Here is a 27,218-nt window from a genome sequence, read left to right as displayed (position 1 = left end):
GAATTCGTATATCTGCATGTTAGCATCCCTTTAGAGCAATAAAAATGTATAAAAATACACGTATTTATATGTTACCCGCATTCTACCGCTAGTCTATAAAAAACGTATTAATACGTGTCCTGCGCTCCACTACCAGTCAACGTAAAACGTATAAATACGTTTTCCGCATACAATGTGTTAAAAATTGTAAATTTTTTATTGATTCATAAAGTATACAGTATAGGGTTATGTATGGAATAGCACATCGGGTAAATGGCCTCCACGGCTTTGCTGGCACATACGCAAAGCCGTGGTCTTCATTGGTCTTCATTGTCCCTGCTCCTGGGCCATCATTGGTACTTGGTAATGCTTATCAAATGGAAGGGATTGAAATCAAAGGGCAACAGATATTAGAATCTGATTCAATAAACCAAGTAAAATTAGGCTTTTATTTTGTTGTTGTTGTTAATGCTCACACAAAATTCAAATCCTGGGTGAATTTTGGGACAGCCTTTATCTGTTGTTTTGCACACGTGTAGGCGCTCCCGATGACTCGCAAATGAAGCGCAAGGCTTCCCATTCCGGGCGGTGCGGCTCTGGGGCAGCCTAGGAACCCTGACCCCTGCGGGGGAACCGGGACAGGCGGCAGCGCCGGGTGAGTGCCATCGCGCTTTCGCTGCCCCGGCCTGCGGCCGGCCTTGTACCTTCTGGTCGGACACAGCTCTCCCGCGGCGCAGTGTCTGTGCTTTGCGGTGACCCAAATGTCCCCGGGGACGCGCGAGACTTACCCACACACGGCAGCGAGTAGCCCAGCTGCGGGTCATGGACAAACTGCCGGTCGTTGAGCCTGGTCACGCAGTACAGGTGGAAGCAGTCCAAGCAGATCACGTGGCGGTGGTTGCACTGGAAAACCAGGACCGGGCTCCTGCAAGACAGAGGCGCTGCCTGTAGCTCCTGGAGGGCGGGGAGGCCCACGATGCAGGGCGGACCGCAGCCCCACGGAGGGAGGCGGGAGGGCGAGGCCGCGCTCAGAGGGACCGCCTCCTGGCGCTGAGCTCTGCATGCCCGCCCGTCTTCCAGATGGGAAGCACCCCCTTAACCACACGGAACGTTGATTTTCCTAATTTTATATGTTGCATGTTAACAGATTTACTAGTTGGCTGTTAATTTTAATTTTTGTATTTTAAAAATTAAATTGATTGGGGTGACATTGATCAACATGAACATATAGGCTTCAGGTGTGGGTTTCTATGTTACAAGATCTGTAAGTTGCACCGTGTGCCCACCACCCAAAGTCAACTCTTCTCCTGTCACCATACATTAGGCCCCCTCCCCCCCGACCCGCCTTCCCTCTGGCAACCACCACACTGTTTGTGTCCACGGTTCCAGTCCGGTCAGCTGCTTCCACTCGAGCTCTGATGTACCCTCCGTCCAACAGCTGTCCTTGTCTCCTCATTCGCAGCTAACCCACTAGCCACCCCTCACACACGCATTTCTCTCAACCCATCCTGACATCGCGGCATCGATTCATTTCTCCCAGAGATGTGACCCCGGGAAGGCAGACACGTGCCTGCTTTACACTGACATTCTCCCAGCACCAGGCCCTGGAAGGTTTTAAGTAAGTGTTCTGGAATTTAATTATAATAATATATAGAACCTGAACTTCCCCAAAGTCAAAAGAAAAATTATGACTGCACCCAAGTGCTTAGGGGAGCAGGCGCTCATGTTTCACGGGAAGCAGAGAAGGCGAGTTTCGGAATGAAAAACGACTCCGCAGAGCTCTGCGGCTCTAAGACTCTGTGTCGCCACCCCCATCCCACCCAAGCGTCCCGTGTCTTAAATCAAGCTCGGGAGATGCTGTAAATTGATACAGACAGAGCCTAAACATGGTGGATGCCTTTAAAACACTTTGTAGGGGGGAAAAATCTCCCGAATAACTATGTATTTTTGCTGGCAAGTGAACCGTCCAATTTTATGACAAAAAGGAGACGGGCTGAATCTATTAATGTGAGATCAGCCCCAAGGCAATTTTAATAGCAAAAAAGTCGCCGGCGCTTATTTAGATAAGCCCGCTCTCTATGTAATGATCATAAAATACAAAACAGTTTTCATTTCCCACCCAGTTCCTAACATATCTGTGTTCTTCAGAAGCCCCCTCCACAGGAAGACTGAGATCAAACATTGATATTACAAGAAGGTAATTCCTTAACGATTGAAATATTGTCAACGTTCTGTTTTCTCAGTTATTTCAAAGCAACAGCTAATGCAGGACAAAACGGAAAAGAGAAGACCTTGCTATTTTAAGGCCGCGGGTGTTGAGGACAACAGTCGACGTGGCCCGAGCTGGCGCGCCCCTGGATAGTTTTGTGCGCTTCCACTTCCCACGTCTGAGCCCACGCACGCCCATTCAGGGCCTTTTCCAATGAAACACGGGCTGAGTTCTGAACTGCCAACCTTTTCCCTTGTCACCGTGTTCTCCCTGAAGATGATCAAATATAACACTTGCCCATTTCTAACGTGAGCATCCGCGCCCACACAGGCTCTGTGACCCCCAGAGCGGCGGCGTTTTACCCTCCCCTCTCCCGGCCGGATTCTGTGAAAAACACTGTCCATTCTGGCGGGGCCACGTGGTCAATGCAGCCTGCATAGACCACAGGGAAACGGGAGGACATATGAGCAGAGTTCTAAGCGTCCCTGTAGGGAACCAGGCTAAACAGAGAGCTTAGCAGCTGCCCTGGAGAAGAGACACCCTGAGAGCCAAGCCCTCAGCACGTGAGCTGCGCCCGGCGTGTGGCGTGGGGGCCCGGAGCCCTGAAGGCCCCCAGCACGGGCGGGGTGGCGTTTAGTGCCGGGAGCCAGTCCATCCTTGCTGTTTCAAGGGACCTGGCATATATGGCATACGGTTCTTAATATGTTTGCTCACCTTCTTGGCGCTGTGTTTTAACCAAAGTCACCTCTCCGAGAAAGGTTGAATCCCCAAGTAGGGATTTTCCCCTGAAGTTAGGGAGGGAATAAAACCCCTCAACTAAGTGCCAGGCGGGTAATTAATCACTTTAACTACGAACAATCATGCTTAAACTACATAATCTTTTCTCCCTGGAATGGAGATAAGAAACGCCCTAACCTTTGTAATAGAGATTGATAGGATTGAATCAACTGGTATAAATACAGATGTAACAAGACAGCAAGACACAGAAGTTAGAAGACAGAACTCAGAACACAGAACTCAGAACACAGGGCTTGGAAGACAGGACCAAGAGAGACAGAGCCTAGGCACAGAACCTACACAGAACTTCTCTAGAGACAGAAGAACTTCGCTGGAGAGAGCATGCTGGAGGATCCTGGACAGGGACTGGCCTTGGAGCCTGGAGGCGGAGCCTGGCGAGAGAGCATGGCAGGGGATCCTGGACTGAACCTGACTGCAGAGATTGGCAAGAGAACCTGACTAGAATCTGGCGACCAAACCTGGCTGGAGAACCTACAGAACCTGGCAATAGAACCCAACCATGCTGATCAACTGAACGCTGCCTCTGAGTCTTTCCTTCTTCGCTGACTCCGTCCACACCTTTGGGAACCCCTGGACCTGCTGGGGTTGGACCCTGGCATATGGTGCCCGAACAGGGACCCCTTAGGTAAGCCCCCCCACACTCGGGATGGATCGGACTCCACCGTAGGAAGAAGGTGGATAGTCTTCGCCGACTCCGTCCACACCTTTGGGGACCCCTGGACCCTCTGGGGCTGGACCCCGGCAGTTTAGTGAGTGCGACCCCGAGGGAAGGCGGAGGGGAGAGCTGGGAGTCCTGATCTGCCTGCAGGTCCGTGACAGGATGCGAGCTCCCCGGGTGCCCGTGGCCTCGGGTGGGAATGACACGACGGACAGCAATGACATCTCTGAGGAGAGCGTGCGGATGGGACTTGTCTTCTCGGGGGTCGCTGTCCTCCCGACAGCCCTGGGTGCCCTTTGCTGAAATCACACATGAATGTTCACTGGTGGAGCTGGAGGTGACTGTCCCCGAGAGCCGGCGCAGAGCAGCGACTCAAAGGCCACGCACGGCCTCCGTCACGCGGGAAAGGAGTCACGGACGCCGCGGGACAGTGCTGAGCGACTGGTCAGCAGGGACGTCCGCTTTCATGAAGGGAGTGGCCAGACCCTTTTGTCCCCGGCAGGTGGGCAGGGTTGAAGGAATGTGGGCAAAACACAGGGCACTCAGCCCCATGCACCACCCCAGGGAGAACGCTGAGCCACCGTAAGTTAGTCCCTCGTGTCTAGAAAACAGCTGCATGTTGGCGCGGGCTTAATCTCCCTATCCCTCACCTGTTGTCTCTCTCCAGCCACCTGCCGAACTCTGTCTGTCCACTTCCCCTGCACAGGTCGCTGAGAGAGGCTGGGCCCCAACTTTCCCACTCAACGCGGCACGCAGCGAACGCAACGTCCCACACGGTCTGGGATGTGCGAGGACAAGGGAGCACGTCTACGCTCAAAGGAAACAGAAACCTAATGACGTGGGCGGGAGAGGGACATGGACGGTGGGGTACAGGGGGCATGTGTTCAGGGGGTTAGTGGGCGGGAGAGGGACACGGACGGTGGGGTACAGGGGGCATGTGTTCAGGGTGTAGGTGGGCGAGAGAGGGACACGGACGGTGGGGTACAGGGGGGATGTGTTCAGGGTGTAGGTGGGCGAGAGAGGGACACGGACGGTGGGGTACAGGGGGCATGTGTTCAGGGGGTTAGTGGGCGGGAGAGGGACACGGATGGTGGGGTACAGGGGGCATGTGTTCAGGGGGTTAGTGGGTGGGAGAGGGACACGGACGGTTGCCGGGAGCCGATCCATCCTTGCTGTTTCGAAGGGACCTGGCATATATGGCATACGGTTCTTAATATGTTTGCTCACCTTCTTGGCGCTGTGTTTTAACCAAGGTCACCTCTCCGAGAAAGGTTGAATCCCCAGGTAGGGATTTTCCCCTGAAGTTAGGGAGGGAATAAAACCCCTCAACTAAGTGCCAGGCGGGTAATTAATCACTTTAACTACGAACAATCATGCTTAAACTACATAATCTTTTCTCCCTGGAATGGAGATAAGAAATGCCCTAACCTTTGTAATAGAGATTGATAGGATTGAATCAACTGGTATAAATACAGTTGTAACAAGACAGAAACACTCAGAACTTAGAACACAGAATTCAGAAGACAGAACCTACACGGAGCATGGAGACAGAAGAACTTCGCTGGAGAGAACATGGCAAAAGATCCTGGACTGAACCTGACTATAGAACATGGCAAGAGAACCTGACTAGAACCTGGTGACTGGACCTGGCTGGAGAACCTGGACAGAACCTGGCTGGAGATCCTAAGAAGAACCTCTCTGGAGATCCAGACCAGAACTTGGCTGGAGATCCTGGCTAGAGATCCTGGCTAGGCTGCTGATCAACTGAACGCTGTCTCCGTGTCATTCCTTCTTCGCCGACTCCATCCACACCTTTGGGGACCCCTGGACCTGCTGGGGTTGGACCCCAGCAGACGGTGGGGTACAGGGGGCATGTGTTCAGGGGGTTAGTGGGCGGGAGAGGGACACGGACGGTGGGGTACAGGGGGGATGTGTTCAGGGGGTTAGTGGGTGGGAGAGGGACACGGACGGTGGGGTACAGGGGGGATGTGTTCAGGGGGTTAGTGGGTGGGAGAGGGACATGGACGGTGGGGTACAGGGGGCATGTGTTCAGGGGGTTAGTGGGCGGGAGAGGGACACGGACGGTGGGGTACAGGGGGCATGTGTTCAGGGGGTTAGTGGGCGGGAGAGGGACACGGACGGTGGGGTACAGGGGGCATGTGTTCAGGGGGTTAGTGGGCGGGAGAGGGACACGGACGGTGGGGTACAGTGGGCATGTGTTCAGGGGGTTAGAGGACAGGAGAGGGACGAAGGATGGGGTACAGGGAGGATGTTTTCGGTGGGTGAGGAGGTGGGAAGACAGTGGCTCAGGCAGCAGCCTCGGGCATGTTCCCCAGGGGCCCACCTCCCGGTGCTCACGCACCGGTGGCCTGACCTGTGTCGCAGGGGAAACGCAGACACAGGACCTGATTTCCAGAACTGGGTGGGCACACCATGGCTGCTTCTGCCTGCACACCCTGTGGAGCCACCTGCTCTCAGGACAGTGAGTGCCCCGGCCAAGGCCTCAGGCAGCTGGGGGAGGCCCGTGGCGGGAGCTGAGCCCTGGCCACGGCCAGCGCTGAGGCAGCCACCTGAGCCCCCGCCCAAGGCCAGCCCTGGGGCCCGCGCCTGGCAGCTCCACGCTCCAGGCCACCGAGTCTGCGCACGATCGCCCCCAATCGCACTCACTGCTGCCCGGCGCCCTGCGTGCGGGAGAAGCCTCTGCAGCCGTGTGACCGTGCGGGCCCAGGGGACGCGGCCACTCGGACAGCGGTCAGAGGAGACCTGAGAGCACTGGCGTCTGAAGGAGTCGGGTTCCGGGGAATGGGGAGGAGAGAGCACCCCAGGGCGAGAGGAGACGGGGCTGTGGGAGCACCAGCCTGGGAGGGGAAAGCCGACCCACGGCCTAGTAAACACAGATGCGTGGGCGGGGCCAGCCGTGGCCAAGCAGCTGGGCGCCGACCCTGAACCAGGCGCTCAGGGTCCGATTCCCAGTTGAGGCCTGTGCCCGGGTTGCGGACTGGATCCCCGGAGGCAGCCAAGCGATGATTCTCTCTCATCACTGATGTCTCTCTCTCTCACTCTCCCTTTTTCTCTGACACCAATAAAAATATATTAAACAATACATGCTTAGGGAGGGCAGAGTCCTCCAAAACAGCTCAGACAGCAATGCAAGTGAGAAGGAGAAGCATCAAATGCAAATCACCGAGGAGATAAAGGTAGGATCTCCTCGCAGGCGGAGAAAGTCCTTCAGTTTCCGGACCCGACGTGACCCTGGACCATCCACACGTTGTCCGCACGGTGTTTGTGCCACAGAACACAGATGTGCCCGGTGAGCCACCTCCCCACACTCTCTGCAAGCGTCCCTCCCCCCGGCCCCCCCAGAACTACCTCCCCAGCGTCCCGCCCCCCCCCACCCCGGGAGCCACTTCCCCACGCTCTCTGCAAGCGTCCCCCCCCCCAGAGCCACCTCCCCACGCTCTCTGCAAGCGTCCCCCCCCCAGCCACCTCCCCCGCGTCCCCTCCCCCGCTCCGCTGGGAGCCACCTCCCCACGCTCTCTGCAAACATGGTCCCAGAGCGGCCAGGGCTCCCGGGGTTTAGTAGAGCCGTTGATTAGATAAGAATCATTCGAGGCGGAAAGCCACACCATTAAGTCACTTGACTTGATCTTCTTAGCAACTGTCACTTCAAATCCCGTTCGTTAGAGACAGCTGCTAAACAGCAGATCGATGGCGGAAAGCTCAGCAGCCACACGCGTCTCCTTTCATCGGCACTGAGCGACGTCACCCGCCAACGCCCAGCGCACGGCTGACACGCCGCGGGGACCACGGTCACCCCAAGTCCTGGTGTCCGTTCACAAGCGGGGTCAGCCAGGGGAGCAGGCCCGCCTCGCGGAGGCCGAGCTGCCGTCCTGACCGACAGACTCGACCCTCAGGATGGAAAGCAGCTCTGACAGCCCAATGGCCTCAGGACCCCCAGCAGCCGCGCTCCCATCCCGAAGCAAGTGCACCTGCCCCGCGCCCGCGGGAATCGGACCCTGCGAACGGCCTGACCGCGGTGGGCCCCACCCCGCCCCGTCCCGGGTGGGCTCGCGGCCTCCGGGCCCCACGCGCCCGCTCGCCGCACAGGAAGGGCCGCCTGTGCCCGGAGCTCAGCCGAGAAGCCCCGATGTCCACGCACAGCGCCCCCGGGAAAGGCTCTGGGCCCCCGGCTCTGCCTCTTCACTGGTCCGTTCTCCCGGCCTGCCAGGCCCTGTCCTGTCACGGTGACTCGGTGAGCACGGCGGTCCCTCCCTCCCCGCAGGGGGGTCACGGCTCTGTGGGGGGGGGTCATGGCTCTGTGGGAGGTCACGGCTCTGGGGGGGGTCACGGCTCTGTGTGGGGGGTCACGGCTCTGGGGGGGTCACGGCTCTGTGGGGGGGTCACGGGTCTGTGGGGGGTCACGGGTCTGTGGGGGGTCACGGCTCTGTGTGGGAGGTCACGGCTCTGTGTGGGAGGTCACGGCTCTGTGTGGGGGGTCACGGCTCTGTGTGGGGGGTCACGGCTTTGTGGGGGGTCACGGCTCTGTGTGGGGGGTCACGGCTCTGTGTGGGAGGTCACGGCTCTGTGTGTGGGGTCACGGCTCTGTGTGGGGGGTCACGGCTCTGTGTGTGGGGTCACGGCTCTGTGTGGGGGGTCACGGCTCTGTGGGGGGTCACGGCTCTGTGTGGGGGGTCACGGCTCTGGGGGGGGTCACGGCTCTGTGGGGGGGTCACGGCTCTGTGGGGGGAAGACTGGTCAGGGGCTCACAGTGTGGGAAGTGCTACCATAAGGGTGGGGTTCGACACCCCTCACCCATCTCTGGGGCTCATGGAAGGGGTCCCGGATAGCTCCTGGCTCAGTGCACTCATTCCACAGGGAGAGAAGGTGGCAGACAAATGCCATGGCTTCCCTTGTCTACAAAGTTTTAGCTAAGATATTACGTCAAACGACGTGGTGCATACCTTACAGATAAAACGATGAAGAACACGGAAACTCTCTGGCTCCCTCCCTTCTAATGGATCCTCCATCCATCGGCGGCATGAAACGCCACTGACTCCAGAGAATGTCTGACCTCGGCGTTTGCCCCAAATTCTTTTTTGAAAGTGAAAATATGAGGAGCTAAGTGGCCAGCCTTTTGGAGTAATTCCCCACAAGGACTTGGTGTAGCGACGCCCCGGCCTTTCTTGCTAACCATTGACACCAGGCTGACGCTGACCAGTAGCTGCAGGTGGCAGGCAGATCGTAATGACACCACTGTCGCCCGTCACACAGTGACATGAGCAGCTCCAGAGGGGATGTGGCCATGAGAATAAAACGCCTCTGGTGGAAATGGTCACTTCACTCGTCACCCAGCCGCAGCAGTCACTGCAGGGCCCACAGTGATCGCGACAAGAGCAGGCACTCCCGCGGGGTGAGCTCAGAGCGCGGTCTGTCCGCACTGCCTCCGGCTCAGCTCAGCAGAGGGGGGCTCTCGCCCCGCACAGACCTCTGCCCGGGCCACGTCCCTCGCGTGGCGCTGCCGTGTGGCGCCCGCGACGCCTGGCAGCTCAGGCCCGGGCCTCGCTTTGCCTTGCCTTTTGTGAGTAACAGCGGGAAGCAGATGAGGCCGCCTTCACCCCCATTGCACTCGGCCAGATCGGGAAAGATCTGAAGATGGATCTGGTTTAAATAAGAACCCCGCCGTGCCATAAACTGCTCTGGTGTATCCCCACATCTCAAGACAGGAAATATTAGTGTGTGAGCCGCCGGTCCGGGGGTGGGGAATGGTAGGAGCTATTTACCGTAAGGAATGATCACAGTCGCCAGGGGGTTTAAAGATGAGGCATCTGCGCTGCTCGCTCACAAAGCCTCGCACCGAGGACTCGCGGGGCTGTGCCCCTCATCCCTCAAGGCCCCTCCAGGCGCATGAGCGAGCGCTGCCAGGACGCTGGCTCCTGTGTCCCTCCGTCCGGGAGGCGGGGGAGGCAGGCTCGGTGCAGGGTGTGGAACGGAGCACCGCCTGAAAGAGGGCAGTGTCTCAGAACAGATCGAGCCTGGGGACGGCTCAGAGTGAGGCGGATGGTGGAGTGCCCGGGGCACCGTAGATGGATTCGGCGTGGAAATTCCTTCCTGTAGTTGAAGGATTGGCGGCGTATGTAGAAAATACCATGCTCTCCATTCAGCCTCCTGTTTTACATGCAGCCGGAAAAGCGCTGTGTAACATGGCACAACATTGTGCTAAAAATAATCAGAATCAACATGGCATGACAGTGCGAATTCAAGCATGAAACGCAGCTAAGGGGATTAGTGCAGACACAACCGCCTGCCCTGCGCACCCCACACCCTGGGGCTGGGGAGGCTCGGACAGACCGGGACAGCGGAGCGGACGGCTGGCTGCCCGGAGCGGGCTCGGCCCCGCCCTGGAGCATGAAGGTCGTGGAGTGGCAGCTCCCATCTGGGGTTCCCTGAAGACCTCGGGGTACTGAGGCCATCGCCTCCCATCGTATGGTCACAGCTTGCCTTCCTGTCAGCTGGTGGCACTCAGCTTTAGGTGAGAGAATGTGGAAAGACAGTTCATATTTAGGGCCCCGGCTTCCCACAACCTTCGGGCTAACGCACGTGCTGCTCGCGGGGAAAAGCCTGGGGATCTCTGGAGGTTTTACCTGCGGGAAGCCATGCTGGGAGGGAGCCCTGAGCCAGAACCCTGAAGGGTAACTAGAAAAGGCATTGGTGTTAAAAAGGAAAAGGCAACCAAATATCTCATACAACGTTCCACAACTAAGCTGACTGACGTGGGAAGCCCATTTCCCCTTCCTTTTCTTTTTCTTTGGAGCCAGGAAGTGAACAAGCTGAGTCCTGTGCTCACGGCGCTCTCCTGTCCTGCGGGAGCGTCCAGCCAGGACCAGCGAGGGGCCAGGCGAAGCCATGGGCCTGGAGGCAGAGGAGCCCAGAGGGGCGCTGCTCAGACAGCGAGCAGGAGAGAACCGGGGCTGCCCCCCAGTGGGCAGCTGCTTACACACACCGTTTTGGAAAATGGTTTGGCAGTTCCTAAAAAGAGTCAACTTATTCCCACCATCGGCTCCAGCCATTGCCCCCTAAACATCTAACTGACAGGAAAGCGTATGTTCACAGCAGTTTTCCCCAAACCGAAAACAACCGGGTGTCTGAACTGGTGAGCGGAGGGACTGTGGCGTATCCACAAGATGGGTATTTCTCATCGATGAAGATACACAGGACAGCATGGATGGACTCAGAGTGATCATGAACTATGGACACACAGAACATGGATGGAACTTAAGGGTAATCATGAACTATGGATACACAGGACAACATGGATGGACTCAGAGTGATCATGAACTATGGATACACAGGACAACATGGATGGAAGTTAAGGGTAATCATGAACTATGGATACACAGGACAGCGTGAAGGGATGTCAGGGTGCTTATGCGTGTGAAAGAAGCCAAACGAAAAAGAAAGAACATATTGGATGATCCCACGTGTACACAGTCTAACCCATGGGAACTGCCCACAGTGACAGGGGCAGACGCGGGGCATATGGGGAATGAGAGGTGGGGACAGAGATGGGAAATACAAGAAACAAGCACACGCTGGGGGGATCTTGACTGGCGGTCGCTCAGGTGTCTGTAGGTGTCATAACGAATCCCACTGCACGCATTCACGATGTGGACGTTACTGCACGTCCCTTAAGCCTCGATGGGAAAGTTAATGACCAGAAAGGAGAACAAGGAATGAAATGTTTCTTCAGCAAAGGATTTCTCATCCGTGATTACTTTTTCCTTCTATTTTGAGGGAGGCAGCAACGGGATCTGTTCACACGCAGCTGCCTTCTTATTCCCACTGTTTCACGAGCACAAAGCAGTGCTCATTCGAAAGCACGCTCTCCCTCCCATGTCCCGCAGCAGGGGCGATGGAGACAAGAGCGGGCGATGGAGAGAAGAGCGGGCGATGGAGAGAGCAGCGGGGTGATGGAGAGAAGAGGGGGGTGATGGAGAGAACAGCGGGGTGATGGAGAGTAGAGGGGGGCGATGGAGAGAAGAGCAGGTGATGGAGACAAGAGCGGGTGATGGAGACAAGAGGGGGCGATGGAGAGAAGAGCAGGTGATGGAGACAAGAGCGGGCGATGGAGAGAAGGGGGGGCGATGGAGAGAAGAGCAGGTGATGGAGACAAGAGCGGGCGACGGAGAGAAGAGGGGGCGATGGAGAGAAGAGCAGGTGATGGAGACAAGAGCGGGCGATGGAGAGAAGAGGGGGCGATGGAGAGAAGAGCAGGTGATGGAGACAAGAGCGGGCGATGGAGAGAAGGGGGGGCGATGGAGAAAAGAGCGGGCAATGGAGAGAAGAGGGGGCGATGGAGAGAAGAGCAGGTGATGGAGACAAGAGCGGGCGATGGAGAGAAGAGGGGGCGATGGAGAGAAGAGCAGGTGATGGAGACAAGAGCGGGCGATGGAGAGAAGAGGGGGCGATGGAGAGAAGAGCAGGTGATGGAGACAAGAGAGGGCGATGGAGAGAAGAGGGGGGCAATGGAGAAAAGAGCCGGCGATGGAGAGAAGAGGGGGTGATGGAGAGAAGAGGTGGTGATGGAGAGAAGAGCCGGGCGATGGAGAGAAGAGGGGGCGATGGAGAGAAGAGGGGGCGATGGAGAGAACAGCGGGTGATGGAGGGAAGAGTGGGGTGATGGGGAGGGGAGGGGGGCAATGGAGAGAACAGCGGGCAATGCCTTGGTGCTTGTCCTCCCAGTGGGCACACGGAGCAGGTCTCTCTACCAAGCAGAACTGAAGAGGTGAGGCATTGCCTTGGGTTTAATTATTTTCAGATTGCCGGAACACACACATGTATCACATGCACAGATGCATACACACATATGCATAGATATGTCGTTTTGTTCTGTCTGTTACTGTGATTTCTGCTTTCTTTTTCCAGCGAGAGATACGGCCACAGGGTTTGATCCTCTCGCTGTTTCTGAATTTGTCCCCGTGCACTGGAAGGGAATTCGCCTGGAGCCACAGACACTGACACCCACCGCTCCTGCGTCTGAGAGATGAAGAGACGGAAATCATTGTGCTGTGAGGATTCAGGGCGCCTAGTAACTTCCGGCCGGTCCTGCTCCAGGTCTCAGAGGCTCTGACTGGCGGTGGATCGCAGTCTCGCTGGCAGAGCTGAGGGTCCGGGGACGGGTGCCTCCTGAAGGCCAGGCACAGGGTCTGACACCTGGTTTTCGCCAGCGACCGGTGCTGCAGCCACCTTATTAGAGAAGAGCCCTGAATTTGGAGACTGTATACTTCCTACTTGTCATGGAAAACGGTCTTCCACGTATTAAATGTCACTCCTCCTCCTCCTCCTCCTCCTCCTCCTCCTCCTCCTCCTCCTCCTCCTCCTTCTTCTTCTTCTTCTTCTTCTTCTTCTTCTCTCTCTCTCTCTCTCTCTCTCTCTCAACATTCATTGGTTTGTAGAACCCCAGAGTCATGGTGCATTGACATCTCGGTTTTGGTTTACAGGGTAAGTTATCTGAAACTAAAGAAGTTTGAACATAATCACAAGCTCAGAGACGGCAATGCTGCTTCTGTGGTGCCTGAAATGTCATCTTTCATTTCCTCAGTGCGAGAGCTGCAAAGTAGCCTGGCCACGGAGCTTTCAGGAAAACAGGTGCGGCCAGCTCATCAGCTCGCACGGTAGGTCTCGGAGAGGATGTCCCGGGACACGGTGCCCGGCTCTGGTGACGCAGGACGCCTTCCGGGGCGTCCAGAGAGGGGCCCTGTGCGCGGGAGCAGCCCCGCTGCCCTCTCGCAGAGCAGATTGAGGGGGTCAGGGACGCATGGAGCGCTGGCGCTGTCCCCTGGCTCCTGGAAGGCGTGACTGCAATGGAGGGGGCCTACAGACCGAGCAGGTGCCAGCACCAGCAGTGGGGCGGCAGGAGCAGGCCACCAGCAGAGCCATGGGCCATGAGCACCCCCACCTGGGAGCCCGCAGGCAGGATACGAGGCGTGGCCACACCCACCAGGCACCGTCAGGCCTGTGACCAAGGCATCCCAGCCACGTCTGCCTCGCCGATCACACCGATTCCTTCTTACCCCTGGGGCTGAAGACGGCCAACACCTCTCTGTACCGCGTGCAATGCAGAGTGACACCTGCGCTGAGGGGAAGGGAGGCGTCGTCTTAAATGAGTATTTCCTAAGGATGAGAGGCCCGCCTATGGAGCCCGTGGGACGCTGTGAGCAGCACCGATCCATGGGGTATGAGGGGCCTGCTTCTCCCGTGAGAGCAAGGCTGCCTGGGCAGGAGCCCTCCCCCTGGGAAAGGCACTGGGAGAGCTTCCGACCCGTGTTTAATGGGTGGCACTGCCGCCGGAATTTGTCCCTCTAGGAGTTACAGCTGATGCTACACCCTGAAGCGGAGCTGAACCAAAATAAACAATCTGCTCCCTTCCGCTCAGACTAATAGGACAGTGATGTAGGGCCCAGCGCGCGGCGGCGGCAACGGCGCGCTCGGTGTGTCCTACGTGCACAGCTGTCCTCAGTCTGGGATCTGGGCGCCAGTCAGTCACATGCTTACAGGGCTGGGTGGGGCCGGGGGCTGGGCGGGGCTCTGCAGACCTGCCACCTTTCACCTTGCTCTGCAACAGCATGGCCCTGTTTCGGTCACGGGGAGAAGCCTTTAAGCTTAGCGCACGTCCTTTCTGGATTTTGGGAGCAGGGCGTGGGCGGCCTCGGGGTGTCTGGGTCGGGAGGTTTGCAGACCCTCGGGGGTGCGGAGTGTCACTGCGGCTCCCAGAAAGGGGTGCGGCTCAGCACATAAGCTCCCTTCCCAGCCTCCCACACACATTCGCACCATCTCCACACCCGGGACATATTTTGGTCCATATTTGGTGACCTGCCAGCAAGCGGTTCCTCTGGTCTTTTCCACGCCTTTTCCCCGCACAGAGCGTGAGGTTTCTGTAGGGGAGGGTGGTCATTCCCTGAGACAGGGCTCCTGTGGGAAGGAGGTCTGGGCCTGCCCAGGTGGGTGGGGGCCTGCCACCTCCGTGCAGTCTTTCCTCAGCACGGCTCACCCGGCCAGTGACTCCCCAGGGAGGACAGTGTCCCCTGGGGCCTGCTCCCTGGCCAACGCCACCCAGTCCCCCACCTCCCCTTACAGCACCCGCAGCTACCAGAGGCTGAGCTTCCCCCTCTCCACTAATGGGGTGGTGGTTGGGGGTATGAGGGGGTGAGGGGTGGTGGTTGGGGGTATGAGGGGGTGAGGGGTGGTGGTTGAGGGTATGAGGGGGTGAGGGGTGGTGGTTGGGGTATGAGGGGGTGAGGGGTGGTGGCTGGGGGTATGAGGGGGTGAGGGGTAGTGGTTGGGGGTATGAGGGGGTGAGGGGTGGTGGTTGGGGGTATGAGGGGGTGAGGGGTGGTGGTTGGGGGTATGAGGGGGTGAGGGTGGTGGTTGGGGGTATGAGGGGGTGAGGGGTGATGGGTTGGGGGTATGAGGGGGTGAGGGGTGGTGTTTGGAGGTGAGAGGGTGTTACAGGTGGTGGATGGGGTATGAGGGGGTGAGGGGTGGTGGTTGGGGGTGCAGGGGGGCTGCTGATGAACAGAGCCAGGAAGGACAGCTGAGGGAGAGAAGGACAGCGGGCTCCACCCCTAGATGGGGCTGCGGTCCGCCAGTGGCCTGAGTTGGGCTTTAACATTCAGTTCACTTCCTCTGAGACTGGAATTAGGTAACAACAGAGAATTTACAATTTAAATCTAACTTTGATTCCTGTAATGAAGTCTTCATTCCTGTGAACTCATTCACAGCCTCAGCATCGGGCCCCTGTAGGATTCCGATTGATACGTTTCTTCATTTCCTAGGTTTCTTTTTAAATATATATTTTTAATCAAATCCAAAATGTTAAATAAACGGAAAGGCGAGAGGAGCAAGCGGCGATGTTTTTGTGTCCAACCGGCTCAGAGCGGGGCTGGGAGGGGAGGGGGAGGAGTCCAGGGATGCAGGGCAGCACCCCGGGCACAGTCTGTCCACTGGGCGAGTCAGTCCCAGGAAGGCAAGGCGGTCGGTGGGTCTGCAGTGCCCCTGCCTGAAAGTTCTGGATGCAGCAGCTCTGAGAGCTCTCAGTGCTTCCGGGGGGTGGGGTGGGGGGGTGGGGGGGCATGGCTCGCACTGCGGCCGCGGGCAGGGCCTCCCCGGGATCTCCCAGGCTGGTCGGCTGGTCGGGGTGGACTCAGGGCCTTCGGTTCAGAGTTAACCTCCTGGTCCAGACAGACTGTGATGCGAACGGCCTTGCCTTGTGTGTTTCTTTTCTTGTTGTTAATCCGCACACGGGGTAGTTTTTCCATTGATTTTTAGAGAGAGTGAAAGGAAGCAGGAGAGACAGAGAGAGAGAAACATCGAAGTAAGAGAGAGACCAGGGCTGGGGATTGAGCCTGCGACCGAGGCACATGCCCTTGACCGGACTCAAACTCTCGACCCTTCAGTCTGCAGGCTGACGCTCTAACCACTGAGCATCAGCTGGGGCTCCCGTGTTTCTGACTCGTTCCTATCAGGGCGCAGGTACCCCTGTTGCGCTGACGGCTGCCGCTGGCCGTGTTTGCTGAGTGTGGACTGGGTGCCACGGGCTGTTTTAATTGCTTTGAATACACTGACTCACTTAATCCTTAAAAACATGCTGTGATTCAAGCTCTGGGATCCTCAGGACAGAATTAAATAACTTGTCCGACACACCGGCCTCGAGTCTTAGCCCGACTGTAGATTCTCCTAAGGCCAGGGCGTCCAGAGAGCCAGCTGGACTGTAACATGCCCGGGGGCCGCGTCGATGAAGAGACCGGAGGCCTGAGAGCAGAGGTGTGCGGTGGGACAGACTGACCCCATGTCCCTCCCCGCCCAGCCAGGTGCCCGGCCATCCTCTGAGCTGCGGGACCCTGAGCTCCCCGGTCTGTGAAACGGGGCTCCATCATTTCCGTGATGCGGGACAGTCATGGGCTCAAAGGAGAGAAGAGTCCTCAGGCCTGAAGCATGTCAGCCCCGTCTCACGAACAGGTGTCCCGCCCTTCTCTCCCTCATCCTTCTGTGCCCAAATGCACCCTCGCCACGCCCCACCCCACCCCAGCGGCCTCGCAGACCCTGCCCCCCACCTCTCGCCCCTCCAGAGCCACCAGCCGCCAGCAGACACACCTGGCCCTGCCCCTGCATGAACACGCCCCCGCCAGGGCACAGACAGCCTGAGACCCCGCGGGGCAGTGTCAAGGACTGCAGATGGCAAGCACCAGGAGCAACGCACAGGGGACCCTGAAAGGAGCCCCATGAAGGGGTGGGGGATGGGAACACTCAGTTACCCGCAGACCCAGCTCCTCGGGAACAGAAGAGAGCGCCCCGTGAGTGGGCCAGGAGGCACAGGCCAGGGTGCAAATACAGAAACTGTACCTACTAGAACATTCTATTCACAGTGACAGCTTTGGAGGAGCTTGGGCAACATTTCAAACTCCGGCATCCACGTCTGACACATTCAGTTCTGCTCGTACCGGGTGATCTGGGGCTACAAAGGCCACCTTCCGTGATGTCACACCAGGCCCGCTGGCCCACCACTCAGCACCGATGTGGAAAGTCGCTCCCCACCAGCTAAGGAACAGAGGCGGGCGGCCCCCCAACACGCAGACACCTCACGTTGCTGCCACCTCATCCTAACAGCAAGTTCACCCCAGAGGAAGCGTGTGGGTGGAGAGGCAGGCGGAGGGGCAGGGGCAGGTGGGCGCTGCGCACAGGGGGCGGGCAGCTCGGCAGATGGCGTTCGGGCATCACAGGTGGTGAGCGGGCTGCTCAGGGAGACTCCCGTGGTAGCACATGATTCCAGCAACCAGAACAGCCCCTGAAGCCCGTGCTGCTCATCCCGGGAGCAGGACCGCTCAGCCCCGGGCTGGGGACGGCTCCTGGATGATCGCCAACATCTGGGTGGGAAGCCCTGTCCCTTATAACACCCAGCGGGACAGAGGCGTGGCGCATCGGTGCCGGTCCCTGACAGCGCCGGGTCAAAGGGAGCAGCGCAGGTCAACGCCTCCCAGCTCATTTCTCTCCCATGCCTACGACAGATGCAGGGGCCACCTCGCTTGCACTGAGGGTGTGTTTATGAAATGGCGCTGACGTTATTTCAGCTCAAATTCCCATTTCAAACATGAGAAAGGAAGGCACACGAGAGGAAAGTGTTTGCAGGCCACCCTCACGGAGCAGACCTCAGGAGAGAGGGCCCTGCCCGCTGACCTCCGGGCCTGGACTCCGGGCCGGCCAGGGCGCCTCCTCCGCCTCCTTCCTCCTCCTGACGTGCCTGTCTCCCCGACAGCCCCAGGGATCGAGGCTGAATGTTAAGTTCCTGCCAAAGCGGGTTCAGTCTCCCGTCCGCTGCCTCCGCCAGCGAGGCCCTTTCATCTCATCTGCGAGCAGCTCCTCCTGACAGCAGATTGGGAGAAGGCAGGGCGACCCGCCTCCACATTAGGACGGGCTCTGCCCAGGTGAGCGCACAAAGGTAAGGTGGAGGGGGTTAATAATTCATACGCAGGAACGCCTAGCAGGCTGCATAATTTACGCTCCCACAAAGGCCCAAAGCAAACTCCACTTTGTACCTCGAAAGCCGGCTCAACCCTGTGACTTTTCTTTTTTTCTTGTTTCTTTTTTATCGATTTCAGAGAGAGGAAGGGAGAGGGAGATAGTAACGTCCGTGACGAGAGAGAACCACGGATCGGCTGCCTCCTGCAGGCCCCACACTGGGAATGGAGCCCACAACCTGGACATGTGCCCTGACCGGGAATCCAACCTTGACCTCCGGGTTCATAGGTCGATGCTCAGCCACTGAGCCACACCGGCCGGGCCCCATGACTTTTCTTGGTCCAAACTGAGGGCTCCATTACCTTCCCAGCCACCCAGGTTCAGAATCGGGGAGGCAGGACTTCTCCATCCGCCCAGCCGCTTGCGCAGTCATCAGTGGTCGGATTTGTGGTCGCGAGGACGTGTCATGTTCTCTTCTTTCCGCTTTATTTTTGTTCCCAGTTGGATAATTGAGAATAAGGTTCTCTCTCCCTCTTCTCTCCCCTCGTCTGCATCCATCTTCCCTCCGGGCATGTAAATTATTGCAAGTGCAGCGTGACCGTGTCACAGCCACCGCAGACGTGTCCAGGCCCCCGGGGACTCTGCCCCTCCCTGAGGGCCCGGGTAGGAGCTGGGAGGGGTCGCTGGGCTGGAAGGCTGAGGCCCTGTGTGCACACCTTTGGTGAGGCCTGTTTTACAGTCTCTGTAGGTGAGGATGCAGAGGAGGACCCGCGGCTTGGAGAGCCAGGCGATGTAGCTCGAGGAAGAGTTTCAGTCACTTCCGGGCGACAGGGAAGCAGGGCGCCGTGTCCCCCACCACCTTCAATGAGCATGAAGAAGACGAACAAAAAGAAATTCAAGTCCTAAAGACCAGCGGGTGTCCCAGGCTTACGGCGGCGGCGCCCTCCCTTTGTTACGTAGTTGAAAGAAATGATTAAGTAGCAGCAAAGGCACAAACAGACACCTGCAGGGTGGCAGACCGTGTCCCCCTAAGTCACTGCCATGATCTAGCTCGGTCAGCAGCTGGCCTCTTACTCCACAGATTCATTCATTCATTCAGCCAATGCTTCCCGAGCAGGGGCACTTCTTACCCACTGCAGCGCTCTGGGGACATGGGGCTTAGCGAGAACTCAACCCTATCACCAATGAGGAAATGAATCCCACTTCTCAACAGTTGCTATGATGTGATGTCACACACTGACATAGCATCAAAAAGGGCCATCTCTCCCTTCATATACTGCCATCTAATGCATTCTTCTACCATTATAGAGAAATCAAAATTTCTCTCTAAATCCTCTGTTTTTCCAATTTTTTGAGGTTAGCGTGGATGATACATAAATCACAAACACTTCCCTCTTACCTCATCTGATTTCGCTTGATGAAGTCGACCGCAGCTAGACGCGTACCTTTTAGAAATATGTCTCAGTCCTTCCCAAGCGGACATGTTTGACATCTAAAGCACAAGAGAAACACTCCAGCAGCACCTCCCCGGGGGTCTGAACTAGCCCCTGATTGTGCTAATGAAGCCAGGAGGTTTTCAAGGCAAAAGGACGAAAATAAATTATGCATAGCAGGTCTCTCTTTTGCTGGCGTTGGTGTCCCGTTTTCCAGACCACAGAGATCTGCCACCTGACGCGGGTAAGCTGCGCTGAGGTGGGACAGAGCAAAGTGGGAACTGAGAAGTAACTGGAAAGTCTGAGCATTGCATTTTGCGTTTGGGATGTTTACTCAAACGGGTCGGGCACAGGCAAGAGCCAAGAGCCTGCTCATCCGCTTGCCCTCGGTGTCCACAGGCACCTGGGGAGGGGGGGACTGGCTCCTGACGGAGCCGTGGCCAGTTCCCAAAGGCAAATGGCTCCCCACTAGCTCCTGGCCCAAAGCACTCTATTCGGGCGGCCAGCCCAGGGGACCGAAGACTGTACGTGGGATGCTAATGGACTGCTGGCAGTTGGCCACGAGTGGATGTTTATTATCTGTATTTTTCCTAATATCTGTTAAGGGAAAATCAATTTTAAGATAGCTCTTATGGGATTGGTCCTTGATAAGTAATCACTGGTGGAAAATGAACGGAAGGTTAAATAACGTTCCACGAAACAGAAGGTTCCAAACATTTTCTCTTTCTTGTCTTTATAAAGCACTACTTCCCGCTAGATAATAACTTCCCTTCCCATGGAACAAAGCCTGAGACAATGTCCAGAGGGTCGGGAGGTTTTAAAAGCCACAACAAACGCGGTCTAATGTCTTCATTCCTTATGGCTGACATGGCCCCATCTGCCTGATCAGCACTGAGGGTCCATGTGAGCAGCGTTCCTATTCTTTGTGGTTGGACGAGCTCCATATGATAAACTGCAGGGTGTGAGCCCGCAGCCACCCTTCCTACCGTCTCCTTGTCCATCTCGCCCCAGTCTCTCCCACACAGCCGTGACTCTAAAGACAACTGAACCTATGCCGCAGGCTTCCCATGAAATGGGAGAAAAATGCACGTGGACGTTCAGGCCCAGCATCTGCAGATGAAGAGCTGTTGTAGATCACGTTTCAGAAGCTCCGCAGGAATTATACCTGCATTCCATTCTGCACATACACCATCCACTTACCCCCCTAACCACATACACCATCCCCTCACCCCTAACCACATACACCACCCCCTCACCCCTAACCACATATACCACCCCCTCACCCCTAACCACGTACACCATCCCCTCGCCCCTAACCACGTACACCATCCCCTCACCCCTAACCACGTACTCCATCCCCTCACCCCTAACCACGTACACCATCCCCTCACCCCTAACCACGTACACCATCCCCTCACCCCTAACCACGTACACCATCCCCTCACCCCTAACCACGTACACCATCCCCTCACCCCTAACCACGTACACCATCCCCTCACCCCTAACCACGTACACCACCCCCTCACCCCTAACCACGTACACCATCCCCTCACCCCTAACCACGTACACCATCCCCTCACCCCTAACCACGTACTCCATCCCCTCACCCCTAACCACGTACTCCATCCCCTCACCCCTAACCACGTACACCATCCCCTCACCCCTAACCACGTACATCATCCCCTCACCCCTAACCACGTACATCATCCCCTCACCCCTAACCACGTACACCATCCCCTCACCCCTAACCACGTACATTATCCCCTCACCCCTAACCACATACACCATCCCCTCACCCCTAACCACATACACCATCCCCTCACCCCTAACCACATACATGTAGCACAAGTAGCTCACATTCCTCTAACACATACGTCCCTTTCTGCTGGCACAGGTAGAACTGGCAGAGCGAGCCTAAGACATGTCTTTACTCCTCCACCACAGTAAGACGATCTTCAATGTGCGATGCCCAGGGACCATCAATATTTTATATGAATCGCAGAGGAAAGATATCTGTGCAGCTATTTAAAAATCCTTCTGCCTTTGAAGGTAATGCAATAAGAAAGAGAATTAATTATTAATTAACAACAATTAATTATTGATAGGATCCTACGTGCCAGGGACAGTGCTGCGTGTGTCCCTGAACTTCGTCTTCGGCCATCCTCGCTGCGCATACGGGAGGGTCCCGCTGGGGAGAATGTTTCAGAGGTGACCACAGAGCCCTGGCAGCATGGACTGTCCCTGTTGTCTGAGTCAGAGACGGGAAGAAATGCCAAAGGGAGTTTTCTTGGGGAGGGGTAAGTTTAGAGCTAGGAAAATCACCCACTCAGAGAAGTAGGAAGAGAGAGAAGCAGGAGAGAGAAGGCAGAGAAGAGGGAGAGGGACTGAGGGAGAAGGCGGGAGAGGGAGAGAGAGAACGACACACACACTGGCCATATGGAAACTCCATGGTCAGAGAGAAAGCACAGTATTGCCCCAGGAAAAAGCTCCGAGCTCAGAGGGGTGGCCCGAGAGGATGCCTAGATACGGAGCATTCCATAACCATCTGCTGCCCTGTGTGACTTCCCACCGTGTCCTGGCTGCTCCAGGGTCTGGGGACAGACACAGGCGACGGGACATGCACACGCAGGCGTCCCGAGCTTACAGTGTAACTGGGGAGAGCCCTGAGGGCCAGCTGGGAACATCACAGTCACCACTGTAGTCATGACAACAGCACTGGAGGCTAGGTGCTCCTGTCATCTTCCCGGACACAGAGGGACACTGTCCATCCTCCTCAGAGGATGGCAGCTTAGGTGCCAGCGCCTGGGCTGGTGAGGGACAGGACAGGATGGCCTTCAGGCCGGTGGCAGCCCAGTCCCCTTCTCCCCGTGGCCCTGCGCAGGCAGGAGCCGGGGCTGGAGGAGGAGGGGCAGGAGAAAGGAGGGAGGGGAGCGAAGAGCGCCTCCGTCCCCATCCAGACGCCGGGACACTCCTGAGATAATCTGTTGGGAAAGCAATCCGTCTAGGTGAAAAGACTCAAATGGAAAATTCCTCCAGACAGGGAGCGGTGTTTCCTGCTTTTAGTTACTATCAAAGGGCAAGCATAGCATAGGGATGCCTTTCCTCTTTTAAAACAATAGCACGCCCTGCTTTTAGAGAGTGAGTGGGCAAGCTGGGACAATTCCCTCAGACTCTGAGAATAAAACATAGGTATGGATCTCTATATAAAAGGCTAAGCGACCATCCAACTGTCTGACCAGCTGGTATTTATGATGCGCACAGACCATCAGGGGCAGACGCTCAACACAGGAGCTACTGAGCTGCGGTGACTTGGCAGAGGTGGTTCTCGGGTGACGCCCCCAGAACCAGAGAGGAGGGAGCCCGATTCCTCCCAGGGTAGTGCGATTCCACCTTCTGCCGTGGGTTGTTGTTGCTGGGGCACTGTTGCCCCCGAATCTGGTTTACTGCGCACTTGCCTTTGCGTTCCACACCGCATGGGCAGGGCCCGATGCAAAATGGAAATGCAGGTTCCTCACTCAAAAACCGACAATTCCAAGGTAAGCACTGAACAAAGCACATGTCCTTTAGAGCAGCGGTCACCAACCTTTCAGACCTCACGGACCCCCAGTGGTCCGCGGACCCCCGGCTGGCGACTGCTGCTTTAGGGCAGGACCGTGTGCAAGTCAAGATCCATCACACGCCCATGCGGCTGGCCTTGCTCTGTAGGACCCCGAAGGATAAAGACACTAAATTTCACCTGTCCACCCCACTTTTAATGAGCACATTTGAGCAGTCTCCATTCTTTGACTACCTGAATGGTGCTGCTGTGAATATTCTCCTGCATCTTTTGGTGCAGACACGGAGGTGTTTCCATGGGCTACACTGTTATGAGCGGAATTGCAGCATCATCGGCACACGCATGCTCAGCTTTAGTGGATACAAGCACTAATTTCTTTTTCCAATGTACACCCCCACCTCAAGTTCCAGACTTCTCAAAGAGTTCCTGTTGCTCCCCATTGTCACCCACACTTGAAATTTTCTCCTTTTCAACCTGGGGATGTGTTCAAGTGCAGATTCATACGCCTCACTCCAGGCCTAACCAAAGCCGTGCCAGTGAAGGTTCTCTCCAGATTCTGCAATCTTCTAGGCTCCCTAAGCGATTCCTCACTCAGCCACGTCAGAATCAGCTGTCCAGCAACAGGGCCACGCTGCAACAGACCAAACCCTGTTCTCCCTGCGTGAGGGTCAAACATGAGTGGAAGGATGGGTCCTATCAAGGCTGGACCATTGCCTCCCAAACGCTGAGGAAGGCACAGCAAGGCCACCCGGAGGAGGCCGGGCCAGCCACATCCTGCGCGGCCGTCCCAACGTTCCCCCGCGGCCGAGGGTCCGAGCTTCCCGCGCTGACCATGGGAAGGGGTTTACGGTGAGGACCAGGATTCCGTTTTCAAAGTGACAAACGGAACACTCTGAAAGCACACCTTGACAATGACCATCTCAGAGTCGTTTTCCATTTCAGTCCTCTAAATCTCATTTTAGATAACCAAAGTAAAATCATACCATTTTACATAATTATAGCGTATTTTAAAGCTTTTCTCGTTGGTTTGAAATCTGTGGGATGGCCACTTAGGAACAGCGGGCCGCTTTCTTCTCTGCTCTGCGTTGTAGGCTGCGCACATCAGACGTGGATGAACATGCACAGAACACGGAATTCTGTGGAAATACGCTGTGCTTGGGGAGCGAGTGTGGAGCCTGATGCCACGTGCAGCGTAGAGAGCTGTTTGGGATTCAAATGAATCCCGTTTGTGCTCTTTTCATGTTTAATTTCAGACGCCACATTCCAGGGATGTTCACGCAGACCCCGCTCCCTCTAAAACGCCTATTCACAATGCTAATAGACAAGGCATTTCCACATTTTATACGTTCAGAGCAGAACGTGATTCATGGAAGGAAAATTCCTTATGCCATCTGGCATGTGGACATGACGCGTGCATTCCTGTGTTAGGGGGCATGTGCTGAGACACGAAGATCACCATTCCTGGCCAACCTTCCCACAATCATGCTTTACACACGCACATCCGCAGCACGAGCGTGGGCTCTGCAACACCAGCTCGATGGCTCCCCTTTGCAGAGCACCCACCTGCGATCCACATGCGTTTATCTTCGCTCAGGATGGCGGGTGCCGGTGACGTACACAACCAGAGGCGCGTCTCTGCCTCTCACTTCATCCCACACCTCCTCGCAGAGCCCTCTCCTCTGCAGGGAGCAGCGGGCACCATCCTAACGTCCGTCCCCAGAGCCAGCCACCGCGCCTGCCACAGGGCCTGGCTCCCAGGGAGGGCGGGCTCGGATGCTGGGGTGAGACTCCTGCCTGGAGCCCGGGGCTCCGGAGGCAGCACTGGTAGACAACTTTCCTCACCTGCCTCCTCCTCCGTGTCTCCACTGAGTCGCTGGGGACCATGGAGAGAGGACAGCAACCTGAGCTGTGCTTCCCGGTGTGGCAGCCGCTGGGGCTACACACGAACTGATGTGGACAGAGAGGCTTATAACCCAGGCGGTTACTTCTCACAGATCTGGGGCCCAAAGTCCGAAGTCAGGGCGGGCAGGTTTGGTGTCTGGGGAGAAGCACTCCCGGGTCTTGGACCGCCGTCCGCTCGCGGCGTCCTCCCGTGGGGACGTGGCCAGTCCTCGGGGCTCCTCTGTAAGAGCACGAATCCCGGCACCAGGGCTCAGCCTCAGGACCAGCCAGCTGACCCCGGATGCCGTCACTGCGGGGTCAGGTCCCGGTGTGTGCGTTGGGTGGACACAGCACTCGGCCCGTGGCGTACCGCAAGCAGGAAGGTCACCGTTCTGGAAAAGCACCGGGAAACCTCCGGATCTGCCCCGAGGCTGGAGCCCAGGCTGCAGGAGCCCCGGGCATTGCTCCCCCATTACCTCCTGATCAGAACAAACAGCACGTGGTGAGAGGGAAGCAGTTCTCTGGGGCTTTTCCCAATTTTCAAATGTTTCTCAAGCGAAAAGAAAACCTTCACACGGCCCCTCTAGGACGCAGAGCCGAGAAGCCCTCCCAGGCCCCGGCTCAGCCCTCCCTCTAGCGTTTGCTCAGAGTTCCCGGGAAGCCTGCCGAGAACCTGACCCACGTTTCCCTGGAACAAGGTGTCAGAGCGCCCCCCACGCGGCCCCCTTTCTGGGACGCGCACAGCCAGGCAGCTGCTGGGACAGGCGCCGACTTGGGGTCCAGGGCGGCCTTGGGAGCAACGACTGCTGTGTTTCAAGGGGCAGAAAGAGTTGTTGTCCTTTTTTCCATGTCTGTGGCAGAGGTGGCACGGGGCGGGGGCTGTGTGAGTCCCCAGCACCAGGGCAATGCGGTTCTAGCAGAGGGAACAGGCCGATGGGCCCGCGCTTCCCAGCTGGGCCCGGAGGGGTTAGGGCCCCTCCTCACACACGCCAGTTCTCCGAATCCAACGGCAAACAAGGTTCCTCCCACATTCACTCCATGAGACCTAACGCCAACGCCTTTAAAATACGGGCGGTGATGCTGGACGGTCCCCTGAAGGCTGGCATCCGGCCATAAGGTCACAGGCGGCAGGTGCGCACCTGCCGGACCCAGGGGCCTCCCCGCAACCCCATGAGTCCGGGTCCCAGTTACAGAGAAAGACATGGAAACCTGAAGGCCGTCTGAACACAGACAGCGTGCAAGTCATCGCCCCTTAGTTTTGGACCATTTATCTGCTTCCGTGAGTTTCCAAGCAGCGCGTACGACGCAGCCGGGCGTGCTCCAGGCTGGTTGCGGCTGCTGGCCAGTGGCCCAGGAGAGCTGGAGGCAGAGACGGGCTCCGGAACTGCCCACCCCCGCCCACCCCACCTGACCTGCTTCAAAATTTGAACATCACTGGGGGCAGACGGTCACCCATTGTTTAAAATACTACATAGGACCTTGCTAACTGCCTTCCTCCTAGAACAGAAGCAGTCATGTGTACTAACACACATGTAAAAACCAGAGTCCTGCACTGTTCTCCTTCTCACATGGGTGCTTTTGGGCCTTGCATCCTCAGATTGGCATGCCCCGCAGTGTGAATGCGAATAGCTTCTCGTGTCAAGTCCGTGGACGCCGAGCACACTGCATGGGGCCAGGGAGCTGCCGGGACTCGCAGCGGCGTGGCCCTCGCTCCCTGGCAGAGGGGGAAGAGGAGGGTGTCGCCAACAGCAGCTGCCGGGTCTCCAGGAAAAGCCCATCCCGTCCCAGTTCAGTTCCTTCCTCATCAGTTATCCCAGTTTCGGGGGGATCCTGAGTTTTGAGATAAGCCAAGGTTAGCCTCGGTTTTCTCAAGTTTGTTGGTTTGTTTTTTTTTGAATATTTTTTTTTATTGATTTCAGAGAGGAAGGGAGAGGAAAAGAGAGATAGAAATATCAATGATGAGAGAGAATCACTGATCGGCCACCCCCTGCAGCCCCCCTACTGGGTATTGAGCCCGCAACCCAGGCATGTGCCCTGGCTGGGAATTGAACTGTGACCTCCTGGTTCATAGGTCAATGCTCAACCAACCACTGAGCCACGCTGACCGGGCTCAAGCTTCAACTGCAGTGGGAGAGAGAGGGCCTCCTCATTGGGGTCAAGTTGGTTTCGAGGTATTTTCCCTCATTTTTGTAA

General features: G+C 57.0%; 2 protein-coding genes across 5 annotated transcripts in view; both read right to left on the bottom strand.

Annotated features, from left to right (window-relative positions):
- Nucleotides 1–17,256, bottom strand: part of PLG (plasminogen) — a 410,665-nt gene extending 393,409 nt beyond the window's left edge. For both annotated transcript variants that reach the window (XM_059699892.1, XM_059699893.1), the window contains exon 1: nt 17,252–17,256. The gene's annotated coding sequence lies outside the window, so the exon portion shown is untranslated. The remainder of the gene's footprint in view (nt 1–17,251) is intronic.
- PRKN (parkin RBR E3 ubiquitin protein ligase) overlaps nt 1–27,218 on the bottom strand; it is a 533,123-nt gene that overhangs the window by 159,446 nt on the left and 346,459 nt on the right. For all 3 annotated transcript variants that reach the window (XM_059699897.1, XM_059699895.1, XM_059699896.1), the window contains exon 7: nt 768–904. In XM_059699897.1, the coding sequence (XP_059555880.1) occupies nt 768–904 (137 nt within the window). The remainder of the gene's footprint in view (nt 1–767; nt 905–27,218) is intronic.

The sequence above is a fragment of the Myotis daubentonii genome, chromosome 6 (assembly GCF_963259705.1).
Source record: "Myotis daubentonii chromosome 6, mMyoDau2.1, whole genome shotgun sequence".
Taxonomy (NCBI): Eukaryota; Metazoa; Chordata; class Mammalia; order Chiroptera; family Vespertilionidae; genus Myotis; species Myotis daubentonii.
The sequence above is the reverse complement of the archived record's forward strand: the minus strand, read 5'-3'. Positions and strand labels throughout refer to the sequence as shown.